The sequence below is a fragment of the Herpailurus yagouaroundi genome, unplaced genomic scaffold (genome assembly GCF_014898765.1).
Source record: "Herpailurus yagouaroundi ecotype Mexico unplaced genomic scaffold, PumYag 166, whole genome shotgun sequence".
NCBI classification, from domain to species: Eukaryota; Metazoa; Chordata; class Mammalia; order Carnivora; family Felidae; genus Herpailurus; species Herpailurus yagouaroundi.
Window position 1 is genome coordinate 1,870,336 of NW_024412407.1, and position 19,277 is coordinate 1,889,612.

At 39.1% G+C, this 19,277-nt stretch overlaps 1 protein-coding gene across 4 annotated transcripts in view; it reads left to right on the forward strand.

The window, feature by feature from the left end:
* Window positions 1-19,277, forward strand: part of LOC121038483 (cyclic AMP-dependent transcription factor ATF-7) — an 85,933-nt gene that overhangs the window by 15,142 nt on the left and 51,514 nt on the right. For 2 of the 4 annotated variants that reach the window (XM_040487942.1, XM_040487943.1), the window contains one exon: window positions 5,093-5,161. In XM_040487942.1, the coding sequence (XP_040343876.1) occupies window positions 5,114-5,161 (48 nt within the window). In that variant the 5' untranslated portion in view covers window positions 5,093-5,113. Of the gene's footprint in view, window positions 1-5,092; window positions 5,162-19,277 lie in introns of those variants that run through there. The other 2 variants (XM_040487941.1, XM_040487940.1) reach the window with 1 other exon arrangement.

Genomic DNA, 19,277 nt, shown 5'->3' on the forward strand with positions numbered 1-19,277 from the left:
CCCCCCCCCCCCCCCCCCCCCCCCCCCCGCCTTCGATATCTGATTACCCTCACATCTGATCAGGTTCTCCATCTTTCTCAATCCCCCAGGTTATATGTGATCATTCTGGCCCATCTTTAGCAAGAATTTGGGGGTGCCTAGGTGATTCAGTTGGTTAAGCATCCGACTTCGGCTCAGGTCATGATCTCACTGGTTCATGAGTTTGAGCCCCACATCGGGCTCTTTGCTGTCATCACAAAGCCCACTTCATATCCCCTGGCCCCCTCTCTTTCTGCCCCTCCCCCAGTCTCTCAAAAATAAGTTAACATTAAAAAAAAATCTTATTAGGTCGGTTTAGCCAGAATCCCCCTTTGTCCTGATATTTCCTTTTAGTAATTTTCTATCCATTAACCCCTACTGTGGTCGTTGGCTGTAAATTTCCACTTGTCCATGATGTATTTAGAACAGAGCCCAGTTCTGCACTGAGGTCTCTTTCCCCCTATTACAATAGTTCTGAATAAAATCTGTTTTTTACTGCTTTAACTACTGTTCGGCTCTAGTTTTTCTTTGACACAGATGAGTGAAAGATTCTTTTCTTTCTTCTTCTTCTTCTTTTTTTTTTTTTTGGAAAGGATTATTGTCTTTTTCAAAAAAAATGTGTATTTATTTTTGAGAGACAGAGACAGAGAGAGAGAGAGTGCAAACAGAGGAGGGGCAGAGAGAGGGGCATAGAGGATCCAAAGTGGGCTCTGTGCTGACAGCAGTCAGCCCAATGTGGGGTGTGAGCACACCATCTGCGAGATCAGGACCAGGGCCAAAGTTGGGTGCTCAACTGACTGACCCACCCAGGTGCCTCTGTCTTTTTATGTCCACTTTGCCTGGCACTTAGTAGTTCCTAAGTAATACATTTTGAATGAATGAATGATAGCTAGTCTGAACCCTTTCTAGATTTTCATGAATCTTTAATATTAATGTTCTTTGATATTAATATGTTCTTCTCATTTTATATACTTAGTAGTATCTGCTTTTTGTTATTAGGAACCTAAGAACAGGGCCTTGGGTGTGTTCGTATATGGCTTTTATTCCTTACAAAAATTGGGCCATTTTATGAACAGCAATTGGTTACTAAAGAAATAATCATATTACACCTGGATCCAGAGAACTGACTTTGTAGTCCTCGCTGACAGATTCCATCCTCATTCTATTAAAAAAGAAGAAAAAAGGATAGATATACCTGTGTGTGTGTGTGTGTGTGTGTGTGTGTACACATAGAGAATCAGTTTTCTTATTTGCACATTGACCATTTTAGGATATACTTCTGGTTCTGTCAAAACCATGTAACAGATTTTATGAAATTATCCCAGTTAATAAAAATCAGTGTCTGAACCTTGGATTTTCTTCACTTCTCTCCTAGCATTCAGATAACTTTCTGTCTTTTGAATAAATAGTAATTTTTATCATTTATGCATTCTGGTGAGTCTAGTACATGAGCCTTTTTCTCTGCAGACTTGGCCTCTAGGATAGCCTTTTTCAGCATCTTTGTTTTCCTGTTCTACGATCTCCTCTGAAAGCATCTCACTTCCCCTTGGAAGTGTCTCTCAATATATGTATCCTTTGCCTTTCATTTGTTGGCTAGTTCTATAAAATGCTTGAGTTTCATCCTGAGGAATAGATCATGGAGAAGACCGCAGACTTGAGTGTCGTGCCCAGACAAGTGATCTACTTGTCAAGTTGTACAGTTACAAATGGGCCGTGAGTTACATTCTAGTAAATGGCAGCATTATTATTCAAGATTTCACCTTTGTCTCAGTCTGTTTATACTATAGAAATGTGTTGGTTTTGTTTTTGAGAAGGCATCAGTTTGACCTCTCTCATGTGTGAGATTTGTTTTAAGTATCAAATAGAAATAAGCAACACATTCTCTATATGTAGCAATTGATGCAGCAGATTGGGAATTAAAAAGATGTAAACGGGATTTTTTTTTTTACTTTTTTTTTAATGTTTATTTATTTTTGAGAGAGACAGAGACAGAATGCGAGTGGGTTGGGGCAGAGAGAGAGGGAGGCACAGAATCTGAAGCAGCCTCCAGGCTCTGAGCTGTCAGCAAAGAGCTTGATGCGGGGCTCGAACTCACAAGCTGTGACATCATGACCTGAGCCAAAGTCGGACGCTCAACCGACTGAGCCACCCAAGCGCCCCGGGATTTATTTTTAATGTTTATTATTTTTGAGAGGGAGAGCACAAGTGGGGGAGGAGCAGAGAGAGAGGGGAGACACAGAATCCGAAACAGGCTCCAGGCTCTGAGCTGTCAGCACAGAGCTTTACATGGGGCTCAAACCCATGAACCATAAGATCATGACCTGAGCCAAAGTTGGATGCTCAACTGACTGAGCCACCCAGGTGCCCCTAGAATTTTAAGTGGGAGAACAGATCTTTATTGTTGTTGCTAAATATTCTTTAAAGACAAATCACTTTGAAGTGAAAAAGCAAGAATGATGGAAATGAAAAAGAGCAAGAGACCAACGAATGATTTAAGAATAATTGTGGGTACTTAGGAAAGAGGGCCTTCTTCCTCCCATTGTGATCTTCCTTTTGGTGAAAATGGCAAAACAAAAGCTAGTAAAGTGGGAAGGAAGCAGGAAATCCCAGTTAGTGACTGTCAGATTTCAGTATTTAAAGAGCCATGAAAATGCTTGCTTCTGTTACATTTAATACTTTTCCCCCAACTTGGTTTTGCCTTTTGTTTTCTTTTAGAAAGTCATGATATTGCATTTCTATTCCTAGTAAGGATGCAGTTAAATAAAATTTGGAAGCCATATATTGTGATGTGATTGTACAAAACCAAGAAAACCAAGTTAAATTTTGAATTTTGTGGTTTGAGGGAAATTGTTCCAGAGTGTATTTAATCCCTCTCTGTGCCAGCGCTGCCCTAATCCTCAGCCAGCAAGCACCCTTTTCCTCTTCTAGGTAGAAGACAGAACATTTAGCCTCAAATAACAGAACCAAGGTAAAAGGAAGGAATCCTGCCTGGTTCCTTATGTTATGTCTGCTCTAGTCCTTGTAGTTTTAGTCCTGGTTGAAAAATCTGTTAGAGGACCTTGTTGAAATAAAATTCTCATTTTGTGATTATATCAGGAAAGCAGGTTTGGGGACTAGGAAGTGGAATTATCTCCAGCACAGCAGTTAGGAATTTTTCCAGAGACGAATTGCTTTCCAGAAATGTTCTGAATTTTCAGTCCTAGTGGCCTTGGTCTTTGTATTTATTTACTTTTATTTACTTGTATTTATTTTTTGCACTATGTCATAGTTCCAGAAAGTGCTAAAAAACTCATCACATATTTAAAACAAACAAACCAGAAAACCCCCTTGTCCTGGGGCTGTGTGAAAAAGAATAAAGCTCTCATTTTCCCAGCACCCAATCATCAGCTCGAGCTGGCTTCTCCTAGGAACAGAATTTATTGAAGCAATTTATCCTGGCTAAATGTGATATAAATCTGTGTACACCTATGTACATACAGGCTCCCTTCCATTACAGCAATGCTGCAGCATCAGTTTCCTTCATAGTTAGACCCTGTTCCTATCACCCTGAAAGATGACTAAGAAGCCCTTTCTATTTTATGGGGCACCCCACAATTTTGAACACTGATTAGTTGTGGAATTACTGATCAGACTACCAGAAATACTGGTTTCCAACCCCAGAGTGAGTCTTAAGAGAGTAGAAGAGATGTTACCTAGCTACCCTCTGAGTTTTAAACATGCTTTTCTGATTACCAAATTCAGTCCAGCATTTTAACATTTTATTTTAATGCAGACCTGAGTGAGGTTAACTCTGACCTTTTGATTTTGGTTACAGTTCTGAAGTTGTTTCTAGGCATATTCAAATTCTTCTTCTTCCTCTTTCATCTTCCCTTGTTAATATTCTTTTATACCCCTTTCTTTCTTGTAGAAGGATGTTCAAAAATGTCCTTTAGGAGTTTATTCTATGAAGACTATTTTTATGCCCTTCCCCCCACCCCTTCAAAACACTGTTTATCTTTTAGGAATATTTTCCCTAGGATTTGCATTTCTCATCCTTATCTACCTCCACCTCTATTTTTATTCCTGGTTGGGAAATGAGAAATTTTCCCAACGCATTCATATTGGAATTATTGTTCTTTGACAAGGAATGTCTGTCAACATTTCAAGAGTTTAGCCTCAATAATTAAAAAACAACAACAGTGTAAGCCCTGTTAAATTCTTCAGAGAAATAGAGAGGATGGATGGTGATGCCTTTTAGTGCCATTTCTTTTATCCCCTGCAGCAGCACACATCTGTTGGCTGCAACAGAGCAGCCCAAGAACTCTGGCCGAGAGCAGCACAAACAGCCGGAACATATTCACCCAGTAAACCCCCAAAGAGTCGACATTTGTTTTATTGCTGCTTTTAAAAACCTAGCCATAAATAGAATTAGAGGGGGAAGGGCACCGATATTTCTCCATTTGCCACAGACGATTGGTGGGGGGAGAAGGAGGTTCCCAGTGGGGAGAGAAGGTTTTTATTTTTATTTTTTTATTAATGAAAATCATTTCCCGTGTAGCCCAATAGGATGGGTGCTTTGTTTTCTTTGGCAATAATCTGGGATAAACGGCCCTTGCCAACAGTCTCGTAGTTTATACACCAGGGAGCCAGATTATAGCCCTGTAAAATGGAGCACCCCTCCTATAATCCCTTAATTAATTAAATGACAAATTTTGGTCTTCTCTAGTTCAGAAATATGGCTTCCGCATCGAATGTTCTGTGGATTTATTGACATAGGGAACTGCACTGGTTGTAATTCAGTAGACTAGAGGAGTGTGTTATATACTGTAGCAGAAAGAGGGAAAATCTAGCAAAAGGTCTGAAATTCCTTGACTATTGAGGTCTAAATTTTTCTAATTAAAAGTTTCAGTTGAGGCGCGGTAGATCATATGCCACCTGTCTAATGGGTCTCCCCAAAGTAGCCTGTGTTTATAGCTTTGATAGACAGCATTCTTGGAGCACCTGTTTCTAGGCTTGATATTTTTGAAGCACTTTTTTTTTTTTTTTAACTCCAGCGTATTTAACATAACTTTTCCCCCTGCCTCCCCCTCCTCAGCTCCGCTCTGCTATATGAAATATGGGAGACGACAGACCGTTTGTGTGCAATGCCCCGGGCTGTGGACAGGTACGTTTACAATATACTTTATTGTGAATGTCTCGTTGTGAATCAAAGTGGCTGTTTTATCACTAAGGCAAAGAGTTTAAAGCCGGTATTTTACGTGATCACTGGAGGTAATCAGATCAGAGGATTTGCAGTGTGTAAATCCATGTTATGAGGAAGTGTAGGCACTCTACCGTAATGAAATCTGCCTTGCTCTCTTTCATATTGTTATTCTACTGGTGTTTGTTTCCCGACACACAGTGTTGGGGAATACATGTTGCTCTCTCCTCCTTTATAAAGCTATCCATCTAAATACAAAACAAGTTTAGAAATATCTTTTCCTCAACCTTCAATGGATATAAAAGTCTGCTTAACATTTAGAATAGGCAGCCGAGAATGTACCCGTTCACTGTGAACCACAATTTGCTGGAATCTGTTGGATTTTTTAAATAAGGAAAAAAAAAAGTTTCTTTGGACTGTTGATCCAGAAAATCATTGCTGGTAGCTAAGGCAGATATCTGTCTATGTAGGGAAGGCAAATCCAGTGTAGAACCTGAGATGTCGCAGCAAATATATAAACTACGAGATTTCTTAGCCATTTTCCCTCTCTTATGCCATGAAATGCCTTGTGCTGTTTGTCAGCTGCCATGTTATTATTTGCATGTGTGTACATTTTGTGTCAGATATTTTTCATTATATGCTTTTTTAATAAAGTAATTTTGTTGAAGTTGCCTTTTTTTTTTCTTCTTCCCCATTTTGCACCTTCTTAACTCTTCTTCCTAGACCCTTCCCTACTGCCATGTTCCACAAAGGATGAAGAAAGGAATACAAAGAAAGTTTTATCTGCCTTCATGAATTGATTTTATGGAACCTGAAGGTTGAATTTCTGTTCAGTTAGGAATATGCCATGTGACTGCCCAGTGACACTTACTGGTGGTATGTGAGATTGCAGACTAGTTCTATTAAACATTGTAAATACTTAGACAAAAAGAGAGAGTTAAGTTCCAGAGATTCCTAGGAATTGGAATTTGAGAGGTGAATGAGATGGGGGTGGTGACAAGGAATGGGCAGAAGGATGATTCCACATTCCAGTAAATGCTGAAAATTTCAGAGAAGACTAAAAAAGCCATTATATTCTGAAGTATTCAGCATCATAGGGTATATTTCCTTCCTTATCAGAGTTTTCAACTTTATTGTTGGTTGGATGTTTTCCCCGTGTGATTTATGTTTTATTCTTTTACAATAGAAGCCACCTGAGAAATTAGGATAAATTTGTTTCCATTTTCAAACAGCTGTATTAGAATATATATCTGAACTTGATCCCTCCAGATTTTTGTGTGTGGATGTGTTGATAGCAGTAGTTACTGTGATTTCCATAATTGATACCTGGGACCCTTTTCACTTATCTCCCTTTAAAAATCTGCATTTTTGGCGAAAAGAGTTATTTTTCTCATACTTACATTTATTTTTCTTTGTTCATGGCTTAAGCTACTCAGTGCCCCTCTTATATGTTGTATGCTGAAAACCACCTAGACAAGGACTTAAAGAAATTAAAATGGAAAATCATCTCTTAAGCTCTCGGAAGAAGAAAGGTTTAAATAGGTTTCTTCAGACTGTCTGTCAGAAAAGAGTAGTTTTCACTGAAATTTGTGAGATCCCAGATGGTTTTGTGTTTGTTTGTTTCTTTTTGTTTTGCATTTTTTGGACTAGAGGTGGTAAAAACAGTAGGACTTTTTACTTTGGTTCCTTTTGTATTGTTGGGTACTGTTTATCATAAGCCTTTTCCTTCCCCTATTCTTCCTCCCATTTCTGAACTGTCTGCTGGTATTTTGGTTGTTAGGACTCATTATAACTCTAGTATAAGTCCCAAAGGCTTTTTTTCCCTTTAGTGGATATGGTACTCAGGGAGATGAGTATCTTCTTTTGGACTCAAGGTACTTGTTTCATAGAAAAGCATAGAAAACTACGACTTAAGTCTATGAAGGTAACTCCTTTGCATGTCAGAACTTTATGGTTAGGTAAAATTGTAGTTCTTTAGTTATATTTAGTCTTATTCCAAGTTTCTCCCAATGTCTAAGTAAAATTTAACTCTAGGATCTCTGCAAGACTCACTTTACTGTGATTGCTTTTCTATTATATGAAATAGTGGAAATCTGGCAGAGAAGATAAATTTGGGAAAGCAAACTACCCTTGGCCTGTCATCCAACTTCCTTATATCCCTTGAAAATGGTTTCATCCTGGAGCCCCTTTGAGGCCTTCAAGCTATGTATAATCCTCTGTCATTGATTCAAATGTTTTATTCCAGAAATGGTAGAATAATAATTTTTTTAAAAGGCTATGTAAATTCCAGGACTGGCGATAAGGGTCATGATAATTTTTACAAGACATGGTTTGGAACTTACTGCCATAGAAGCCTCAAAAATCGGTGGCTCCGGTATACCACTTAGCGGAAGAAGGCATGAAAGCAAATTACAATTCCAGAGACTGATCCTTAAAAAACCAACCAACAGACGAAAACTATATGAATCTTGCATTATTTCAATATCTGTTCTGTGCCCGGACTTTACCCAATGGGCCCTAAACTCAGAAATCATCTTACGCCTTAATATTAAGGGAAGGTGAAAGGAAAATTTACCTAAAATAGACTAGTGGATTATGCTCTCCACCATATAATCAAAACCACCGGGCTTTCAATGGATACGTAAACATGTTTTGGTTGCTAGGTCTTTAATGGCTGTTATTTTTGGATTCTGTTCATGATCCACTTCCCAACAGTAAGTCTGATGTGACACAGCTGAATTCTAAATATGCTGCATGTACTTTTTTTAAAAAAGATGGCTGCTGAAGGTTGTGTTCTCTGCATTCTTGTCTGAAAAGACAGATGAGAGGGTGTTTTGAGCCCTTTCATTTCTGTTCTCCTGTTGAGACCGTGTTTCTCTTGAGGCCTAATCACTCTCATGAAGAGGAACTTAGGGAAACCAATATTCTTGCTAATACCTCTCTATGGAATGTGGTAGCAGGAGTAGTTAATAGAGCTGCCTCCAGAGAATGGGTTAGTGTTGTTAAGGCAACAGTACCCCAGATACCCTGTGGCAAAGGGTTGGTTGAATTTGAGTGGTTTGGGTTTTTGAAATGTTTATAAGATAGCATCTAATTAAAACCATTCTGACCATAAAATGGCTTTGCTTCTGTTATTAAAATAATAAAAGTTTCGTTTGGTGCTGAATTTAGGTAGTCTTTTAAGTTTTTTTTTTCTTTTAATTTTTTTTAATGTTTATTCATTTTTTTTTTTTAATTTTTTTTTTCAAACGTTTATTTATTTTTGGGACAGAGAGAGACAGAGCATGAACGGGGGAGGGGCAGAGAGAGAGGGAGACACAGAATCGGAAACAGGCTCCAGGCTCTGAGCCATCAGCCCAGAGCCTGACACGGGGCTCGAACTCACGGACCGCGAGATCGTGACCTGGCTGAAGTCGGACGCTTAACCGACTGCGCCACCCAGGCGCCCTGTAATGTTTATTCATTTTTGAGAGAGAGAGAGAGAGAAAAACAGTGTGAGTGGGGGAGGGGCAGAGAGAGAGGGAGACACAGAACTCAAACAGGCTCCAGGCTCTGAGCTGTCAGCACAGACAGAGCCCGACGTGGGGCTCTGCGTGGGGCTGGAACCCACAAACTGAGAGATCATGACCTGAGCTACTCAGGCGCCCCAGTCTTTTAAGTTTTTGATGCTTTGAGAGACATTTTTATTTAAAGATGGATTGTAAAGTTGTTTTATTTTATGTGCAAGCAGAAACAATTACAGTTGACCCTTGAACAATGCAGGGGTTAGGAACACCCGTGGGGAGTTGAAAATCTGCATACAACTTTTGACTCCCCCAAAAACTTAACTACTAATAGCTTACTGTTGACCTAAAGCCTTACCGATAACATAAATGGTTGATTAACTCATATTTTGTATGTTATATGTACTGTATACTGTATTCTCACAATTGAGTAAGCAGAGAAAAGAAAATGTTATTAGGGAAATTGTAAGGAAGAAAAAATTTACAGTATTGTACTATGTTTATCAAATGGACCTGCCCAGTTCACACCCGTGTCATTCGAAGGTCAGCTATACTATGTTTTTGACAGTAATCTTGGATTTGTAAATGCAGTTAGATAACTTATCTTTTAGACATTTTTTGTCCAGTTTTTATTACTAGAAGTCAACAAATTCCATATTCCCATACCTCCCTCTCTGGAACTTGACACTGTTTTGCAGTACAAATTACGCAGATTTCAGTAGTCCTTCTGGTTATCATAACAAAGCCTTTGAGCAGAAGCTGATCATATAAGCGTATTACTTAGAATGTCTATTTCCTTAAGAACAGGAACACATTTCCTCGGAGGAGATACTTCTAATGCACAGTATCATCCCATTATTAGCCACTGAGAAAGATTTCTGTCATAACCAACTCTGTATCAACTCTGTCCTTTTAAGGACAAATCTTTTGATTGTTTCTCTGTCCAGTGTGACCTGATCAGCTCTTGTTATTTTTTTTTTCCCCTACGGATGTGTCCTACCAGATCTTTTCTTCTCCCAGAGGACATTTAGGTACAGGTTGAGGTTCTGTTCATATCTGAGACCTGAAACACATAACTAGCTCATAGACCTCCAGGGCCCGCTTTCCCTTTCTAAGGCCAAGAATAGCAATAGAGCCCTAGTTGTGGTGGGATTGAGGGCAGCTTCTTGTACCTCCTTATCTTGTCATATAATAGGAATAATGTTTATGGTGCTGTAGTCCTGGCTTCACTTGGCATTTAACCAACCTCCAGTGCTGTTTATTGCTTCGTATCCTCTGCCTCCATGAACATTATCCCTTAAATCTCTATTGCTTTGTAATATATGAGGCAACAAATAGCTTCTATGATTGGTTAAATGCCGGCATACTACAAAGGTATATGTTTTATTGCCTATGTAACACAAATCTATAGAGACTTTTTCTGCTATCCCAGCCCTCCCTTTAAATGGACCATACTGGTACTATGGGACCCTGGATTTTTAATTCTGTCCTTTTGGCATGTTTCCCTATTACCTGGCATTGACACAAAAGAAAAGAAGGAAAATGGGTTGGTGCTGGTTACTAATTCTTTATGTTAGGGGAGCATCTTGAATTAGAGAATAACAAGGAAAGAAATGGCTGGTTAGGTAAACCCCATTTATGGTGGTACGTACCATATTTACATGCTTCGACAGGTGAGGGCAATTTCAGGCAGACAGATAAGCCTTTCTTCCTCACCCCCTGCCAAGAGTTTAAAAAAATTCAAATTTTTATTTAATAATTCATATTTCATTCAATAATTCATCCAGTTCCCATCTGGTAAGAGTGCCTGCATGCTGTCAGGCAGCTGAAAATACACTGCATTATACACAATTAGGCCAAATGCTAACCTTGTTTTTTGTAATAATATGTTGATTTTGCAATAACTTTCAGTCCACTCTGACTATGCTGCAGTTTTATGTAGCCTTGTGATGGAAGTAGACCACCATTTTGCATTGTGTAGACAAAATTGGGACTGAGGTTTTTAAAACTATAAATGTATTAAGAGCAAGGAATTCAACCTGTTTTTAACGTCAGATCTGGCACTCTTGATGCTTGCCCTTAGAAACGTGTGGTTGATTATTTTAGGTTTTCGTATTACAGTTATTGTTACGTTACTAAGAACATGGTAGATTAAAAGCATCCCTGCTCCAGTTTGCCGAGGGGGTGGGGGGGGGGGGGGGGGGAGAGGCTGTATGAACCTAATTAGAGCTATACCCAGGAAATTAAGATGAAATTTTTCAGTTATTCACTCTTGTTTTCCTTGGGTATGACTTAATATTTGGAATGGGAGCCCAGAAGCTGTTCTCAGAGCATTCCTGGTGGAAAAAAAATAAAATCCAGTATCTTTGTATCTCCATTCTTCCTAAATCAGGAGAGAGGCTGTTTGTTAGTCCCTTCTTTCACAAACTGCCTTCTGTCTCTGGGAGCCTGTCCTTCGTTAGTCCCTCTTTTGCCACCCCTGCAAAACCACATATAGCTAGGTTGTTAACTTGCAAGATATTGTCATCGTCGTGTAGAATTCATCATTCTTTTATCAAATACTCTTCCAGCTAATGCGGCAGATTGAAGAACAGCCAGAGTGTTCCCTCTTTCTGGTTAGTGTGTTTCTTTAATGCAGATTGACTTGCTCAGCAGTCGCATTTTGTCTGAAGCCCTTGTTAGGGCCTACTCTGTATGTGGATTCATAACACATCTGTGTGTACATCTACAGTGCTGTATAAATAATAATAAGTAATCACCAGATGGCCTATAACTGCTCCTCTGGACCCGCTGGGTCTCTTGAAGCTGTTAGTAAAGTCTTCTGGCGTTTTGCTGGGGAAAACTTGTCATAGATTTATTTCTAAAAAAATTCAAACTCACAACTGGGTGTTTAGGACTAGATATTGCTGTCTGTGTTGTAAATATTTAACAGGCTTTGTACAATGACAAGTAAAAGCGCCATTACTAACCACACACGGTGGCTGTGGAGCTCTTCTTCCCTCCCGGCCATTTAGAAAAAGGAAACGAAATGCCGATAAATTGTGCATTATGAACACGGTGCAAGAGATGCTGTCTGGAAGCTCTTTCATAGGAGAGGAAAGAGAACCTCAGTGTTCTGCTCAAAGGATGGAACCGGACAAACTTAAGCTTTTTAACCATATGCCAGTGACTTCTATTAAAACACAATGTCCTTTTTCAGTGGGACTTGCAGTACAAGAAAAACCCCTTCATCTGGAGTTAGGGAAGAGCCAAGTCTTGATCTTAATTGAGTCTTTATAGCCAAATGATAAGCCCCTTTGAAAGGGTTACAGTTGCAAGTATTAGTAAACACTTAGCTAAATTTATATCTAAAAATGTAAGATACTTACTGTTTGCCAGTATTATTTATAAAGCAGAATGCCTTTATTTTTGTCCTTTTTTTCATTTGTTTTTGTCGAAAGGGTTATATATTTTGCTCTTGGGGAAAAAAGTCTTATTCTGATTTTCTGCTTATAAATTTCTGTGCTATATTTCGCAATTGCTATTACCCTTGCTCCAGTACCTATTTCAGGGTACTTGCTCAGAACAGCAATGCATATTTTAAATAAAAATAGAACTGATTGTCTCTACATTTTAATGTTTTAAAATCTTTGTTTGTCATAAGATAAAAAAGGTTTCACACAGAAATTGCTTATCTTAACTCTCAAGCCTAGTTTTCTTTTGTCTGTTGAGGGTCGAATCTATTTAACTATAGAGGGACTGTCCTATAAATCATAGCACATGGCCGTTACTTTCAACTTAGGATACATAGAAAGCTTTTCTCTTTTAAAATCTCATCTTGAAGAAGTGACATACAAATTGTGAGGGAGGAATGCTGCTATTAATAGTTTATTGTGGATATATTTTGTTTCTTAAATCCCTCAGAAAATTTTCAGGCTAAGGATAAGATTTCACGGAGGTAAACATTGTGGAGAAAAGATGGAAGCTTTGCGGTTTATCTCTTTGTAACAGCACCTTTGTGTTTTTACTTTGAAATTTCTTTGTGCAGGGAAATATACCACCTAAGATTGTGCTTTGGTAAGAATCTGGCCTATTTGCAATTGTCATGTGAAAGTACAGAGAGAATGAGAATGAATTTTGAAATTAGCCCATTCCCAGTCTGGCACGCCATGTGCCCTGTGTGGCTGCTGATCCTGCCGGCAGATTGAAGAGCTGAACCAACTTCTGCTCTAAAGACTAAAATTGCCAGCCATCATTCCAGCTCTTAAATCTTGTTCACATCGATGATGTCAGATTTTGAGCAAACATAGTTCTGTCTTTAGATCCCAGGAGGAATCTGCAATTCCCTGGGTGTAAGGAAAGAGTTCTTCCTTTTTGCCTTTGAAAAACTTGAGTAGCTCTGCAGGGAAAGTCAGCAGAATAAATCTGCAGCCTGGCCGTGTCCTTTGAGTCATTGTAGAAAGCTGAGTGCTCTGCACGGCATTCAGCAGATTGGCTGTCAGAGTTGCAGCTCCGCTTATCAAAGACATAGTCTCTCGAAGAGCCATTTATGTTATTCCGGAGAGAATCATCCTGTGGCAAAAGGAACGCCTCCTTTCTCCTCCCAGGGGTCATATCTTCTTTTGATACTGGGCAATTATCCCTTGATTTTCCTGAAAAAAGACCTCAATTTACCATAAAGATTGGCGCGAGCACAGGTTGCAGACTTGGTTACAATGACAGCTCTGATTTCTTAGCCACAGGGAGAGGCATCAGGGTGACACTTGTAAGTATGCCAGAGGCTTAATGCTGGTGATTTTTCTGCCGAGTATCTCAGTACCCCTTATAAACTTGGTTTCTCTTCTCTTTCTCTGAGGGAGAAAACATTTGTTTTAGTTTTTGCATACCAGTCACTAAAAGTGATGTGAGAGTTGTCTCTCTCTCTCTCCTTCACTCACTTCCTCAAGCCTCTTTCCTTGTCTTCAGTTATCATCCTGTTTATTTTGAGATCAAGCTCTGTAGTTTCATCAAGCTCCATAGTCTCATTTTTTACTTTTTGCCTTCTTCTTGTATAGCTTATCTTGGTTGTTACTAGTCATTGTATCTGGCAGGGATTATTAAGCAGTGCTTCCTCTAATTTAAAAAAAAAAAAAAAAAATAGACTTTATTCTTTCGGTCAGTTTTACATTTACATTTACAAAAAATTGGGTGGAAAGTATTGGAGTTCTCCGCTACCATATCTTGTATTAGTGTGGTACATGTATTACAACTGATGAGCCAATGTTGATACATTAATATTAACTAAAGTCCATAATCTACATTAGAGTTTAATCTTTGTGTTGTACATTCTGTGGGTTTTGACAAATGTATAATAATATGTACTCACCATTACAGTATCATACAGGATAGTTTAATTGGCCTAAAAAATCCCCTGTGTTCTATCTATTCATCCCTCCCCACTCCTACCTCCAACCCTTGGTAACCACTGATCTTTTTACTGTCTCCGTAGTTTTGCGTTTTCCAGAATGCCCTATAATTAGAATCATGCAGTCCTCTAATTCTTTAAAGTTGTGAACAGATAGGGGTGCCTGGCTGGCTCAGTCGGTGGAGTGTGTGACTCTTGATCTTGGGGTTATAAGTTCGAGACCCACATTGGGTGTAGAGATTACTTTTTAAAAAATCTTAAAAAAAATAGTTGTGGGTAGATAACCCTACAGTTAGGAATAGCTGGGGAAAGGAGGAGAGAAAATTAAACATTTGAGGTCACAGCTCCAAGGTCCCTCTAAAAGTCCCGAGAATCTCTCCAGGAAGATGAAAGTGGCAGCCTTTCTTCTCTACTGGGAGTTTCTCTGATGTTAAAAGATTTGGCTTGCCTAGTGACTGTTCTACTGGTTCTATGTGTTGGGAGCAAAAAAGGATAGGATGAACATTGAATGGGCTGTATGTATCTGGAGAGTCCCGGTGTTAGGTCTGAGCAAAGCAAGAGGAAGTAGAGCCCATGATCCCTTTTCCTTTGAGGTTGAGGACAATAAAGTCTCCTTTCCGTTGCTCCCATGGGCAGCCTTATATGTGACTAAAGAAAATCAGTGCAATTTAAAGGTAAATAAGAAAGACTCCCTGTCTAAAAGTAATCCTCTATACTTCTACATTAGTTAAAGATTCATAACGAATAAGTTATTAGAAAAGTAGATAGGGAGCTGTCATTGGCACTTTAGTATAAATCAGTTTAATCATAGATGTAGTACTGGCTACATAAATGAGGAGAAGGTTTTATTTGGGTTAAGGGATAGTGGATGAGGACTGGCTTAGGTGGAATGGTTCTTGAGCAAAGGAGACATGGCAACTTTTGAGGATGTCAAAGATAAACAGATTTATTTCTTAGTTTTGTTTTGGGCTATCTCAGCTTCCTTCTACTGGAAGATAGTTGAGAAGTATAAATCTTAAGAAGGACACTAATGAACACTAGAAGCAACTTAATTAAATCTCTTTGGCTAGAAAGAGAGACATTTCCTCCTTTTCCTGTTCTGGAAAATTTATATTGATAAAATATGGGGGAAGGAGAGTGACCCGATTTCTCTAGTTCTAAGATTCAAGTTTCCTATCTACTTAGAATTCCAACTTCCTGGTATTGGGTAAGATCTCTTTTCATAAAAATAGTGACTCTACACCTTCTACGTTTGGCTCCACATGAGAATCTTCCAGCTTTGGCCTCAGTGCTAATTTGGTTATCCTGCTTGTTGAACTGAACTGACTCTGTGGTAAAGTGAACATTAGCCTAGGGAAGGCTCTATAACGTGATGTTGGGGATTAATATCTGAGTGCAGAGCAACAGGTACATGTATACATGTACATACATACACAATTTAGAGGACATGTTGTGTCTGTATGATACGGAAAATTATATTCCACCCAAGGATCATATGGGGGGAATGGGAGAGGACAAAATACAAAGAAAATTATTTAACTTTATCAATGTAATAATAATAACAGCAATAGCAGTATACAATAGCTAACTGAGCTCTTATGTACTGTGCAAAAAGTGCTTTTATAGATATTATTTAACCCTAGAGATCCCCTGAAGGAGGATATAATAATATCCCTATTGTACAGATGAGAAAACTAAGGCTCAGAAAGACTGAATAACTCAGATGAGGTCACACGATATTTTGTGTGACCAGATAGATTCCAGACTGGCACTCTTTAACTACTAGGCTAAAGTGGCTTCTTATTATTCTCCTTGTACATGTAAATATACCCATCTAGCATAGGGGAAAAAAAGAGAGAGAGAGAGTGAATAAGCAGTAATTTTTTGGCAAATGGTCCCAGTGCAATCAGTTAAGTAAGTCCTGACAACAGGTTATTACTGATCTAGGCATTTGGCTGCTATGCCAGAGAGAGCTGGGTCTACAACTGTACAAAAAGATAAGAATTCTTACTCAGATGAAGAGACCTCTCTGCAGCCGCATGAGCCTTAATCTGTAATGGTTTTTTATTTTCCTAGGAATGCTGCTGAGATGTGATGAACTCTCTGTGAGGTAAACAACCACTGTTGTGTAGCAGGGACATGATTTTAAGATGAGAAAGAAAACAGATTCTTGACCAACCAGAAAGGTAGAACTAGAAAACTGGGACCTCAAAATCATAGTTTCGGCATCCTCCACTGATAGGCCCTAAAGAAGCATTGTGGTGTCGTCTTTGTGAATTCTCTGTTGGCTCACTTCCTGATTCATATTCCCTTCTTCTCAATCTTAGTTTTATGTCTGTAAAGCTCCCCAGTACACATGATGCTGTCTGGGTGTCTTGCTTTGTGTAGTGTCATATAGTGGTGGGGCTTCGGTTATAGTGGCTGCCATACTGATTGGTGACAAGAGGAAATGTGACTAAGGTGGAACTAGGATATGGTTAGAAGTTTGTTAACGGTGCAGTGAGATGTGTATTCTGCTTGGTGATTGCCAGCTTGTTTATTCTCTGAAGTTTTTGGCATATAGCTGCATGGAGGATCTTACCTGTTGAATCATAATAAAATTCTTCTCTACTCAGATCTTAACATCCTCCTCTTTGATTTCATAGCACTTCCAGACATCTAGTCTTTGCATTTCCATTGTGGTGTATTAACGCAGGGGATATCTCATTTTTCAATGGAAGTGAAAATCTGTGGCTAAGTAGATGTATGGAAATATTTACATGAAATGATTTGTGATAAAAATGTGTGGAAGTACACATAAAGGACTGAAAGAGATTGGAGAGTCTCATGGTTGATATTTATAGTAAAAGAATTCTTTGTATGTTTTGTCTGAATGTCTTTTTATTTTACTGGAAAGTTGCTTAAAATATACATTTTCCTTCTTGATTCTGATAATGATTCATTGTATAACTGTGGACTGTGTGAAACTCTGTGTTCAACTGTAGAAAATATCTGACTGAAGTCTTGTCTTTTCTACCTCTGCCTAAGAAGTCAAATTCTTGGCTTCAGAGCTGAGAATGCCTTATTGGGCAAGTTACAGACTACTAAAGTGATCACTCTAGGGGTCAGAGATCTCATTTGTTTATTTTGCTGGATGCCTCTGACAGGCCAGTTAGTTGTATGCATGCACTTCTGTGTGTGTTTGTGTGTGTGTGTGTCTGTCTTGTCTCTGTCCCGCCTGGAGTTCCTATAAAACCATAATTGCAGAGAAAAGGTGATTCAAAGCAGCAACCTATCAGAGACTCTAAGCTTGACTCTAAGCTTGAACAGGTTATCAGACAGACAGTGGCAGCTTAATAGGATGGATGGATGAATTTTTTTTTTTTTAAAGGCCTGCATTTTAATACTGAGCCTCAGTTACTTTGTTTTTGTGTCTGTTCTCAAGATCACTGACTGGGAAAAAGACAAATAAATTCGTTTACCGGCATGAGTTACTTGAATCAAGTAAAAAAAGTTGTTGATGTAGTTGTAAAGATCTCGGTTGTGGTGTAGAAGGTGGAGTTTGCTCTCTAATACCAGAGTGAGCAGATAGTATTAGAGACATTTGTCACTTCAGCGAACATCATTTCTCTGTACACAGTGACAATCTGTGTGTATTAATTTTTTACACTGTATTATGTTCATGACTTCAGACATTTGCCATTTTGTTTCAGTTTGAGGTATTTCTTAGGACTAAGAAAGAGACTGTAGTCCACTTCGGCTGTATTGGGAGGGGACAGTAAAAGTAGTTACTCTAAACTTCTTAGGGGTCTGTGGGGCACCTGGGTGGCTCAGTCAGTTAAGCATCTGACTTTGCCTCAGGTCATGATCTCACAGTTCATGGGTTCAAGCCCCATGTCGGGGGCTGTGTGCTGACAGCTCAGAGCCTGGAGCCTGCTTTGGATTCTGTGTCTCCTGCTCTCTCTGCCCTTCCCCACTCATGCTGTGTGTGTGTGTGTGTGTGTGTGTGTGTGTGTGTGTGTGTGTGTGTGCCCCTCTCTCAAAAATAAATAAAAATCACTAAAAAATTTAAAAATAAGTAAATAAAAGTTTCAGGGGTCTAGGTGTCTAAATTTGTTTTATAAGGCACTATATTAGATTCAGTTTAGCTATTTAGCTATTCCCTCTTCAGCCTTTCCTTTTCTTTCCTTCTAATTTTTACCTAGATAATGCAAAAGTGGAGACTTTATTTGAGCATTCTTTCACTTTATGTGCATTTGAAACCACAGCCAGACAGCCTCCTTATGGAGGCTTGTACTTTCAGTTCTGCACATGTGACCACTCAGGAGAAAGCGTAGTGTGCACATAATGCAGCAGCTCTTGGCAGAGCAGTGGTTAAAGGTTTGAACATATTCCTTGTTGGCTCTTTTCTTAGTCCTAAGGGAGGCATTTTGCTCCTCCATAGACAGTAATCAGCTTGTCAGAGTCGAATGACTTTTTGTTTTTTCTTTATCTAGTAAAATGCAGTGGGCTAAGCCTTTCTGGGAAGCAATTTCTTCCTCCACCGCATGAACAGAAGGTCGTGGATGCTGTCTCTGAAACAAAGGGGAAGTGGTGATAGAAAAATCAGTGGCTAGGGCATAATTGGACTGGAGCTCTGTCAAAGAGACAACAGTTCTTGCTTGGAAGCTGGACTTTCTGCTATGCTGTGCTTTTCTGTTTTAACATTAGAATAATCAGCAATGAGTACTTCAGGCTTAATTTTTCAGGCTCTTTTCTGAGCCCTCTGAGAAGAAGCATGCTTCAAACTATTTATTTTTCCTTCATCGTTTTCAACTTTTTTCAGGCTTTATTTTTATTTAATTAAAAAATGGGGGGTTTTTTTTGGTTTTTTTTTGTTTTTTTTGTTTTGTCTGTTTTTTTTTGTTTGTTTTTGAAAGAGAGAGTGTATGCACATAGGAGGGGCAGAGAGAGAGAGGGAGAGAGAGAATCCCAAGCTGGCTCCACCCTGTCAGCTCAGAGCCCATTGTGGGGCTCAATCTCATGAACCATGAGATCATAACCTAAGCTAAAATCAAGAGTCAGACACTTAACTGACTGAGCCTCTCACGTACCCCTAAGGCTTTATTTTTTTAGAGCTGTTGTAGGTTCACAGCAAAATTGAGGGGAAGGTATAGAGTTTCCCCATATATTCCCTGCCCCCACAGCATCCTCCAGCTGAGTGGTACATTTGCTA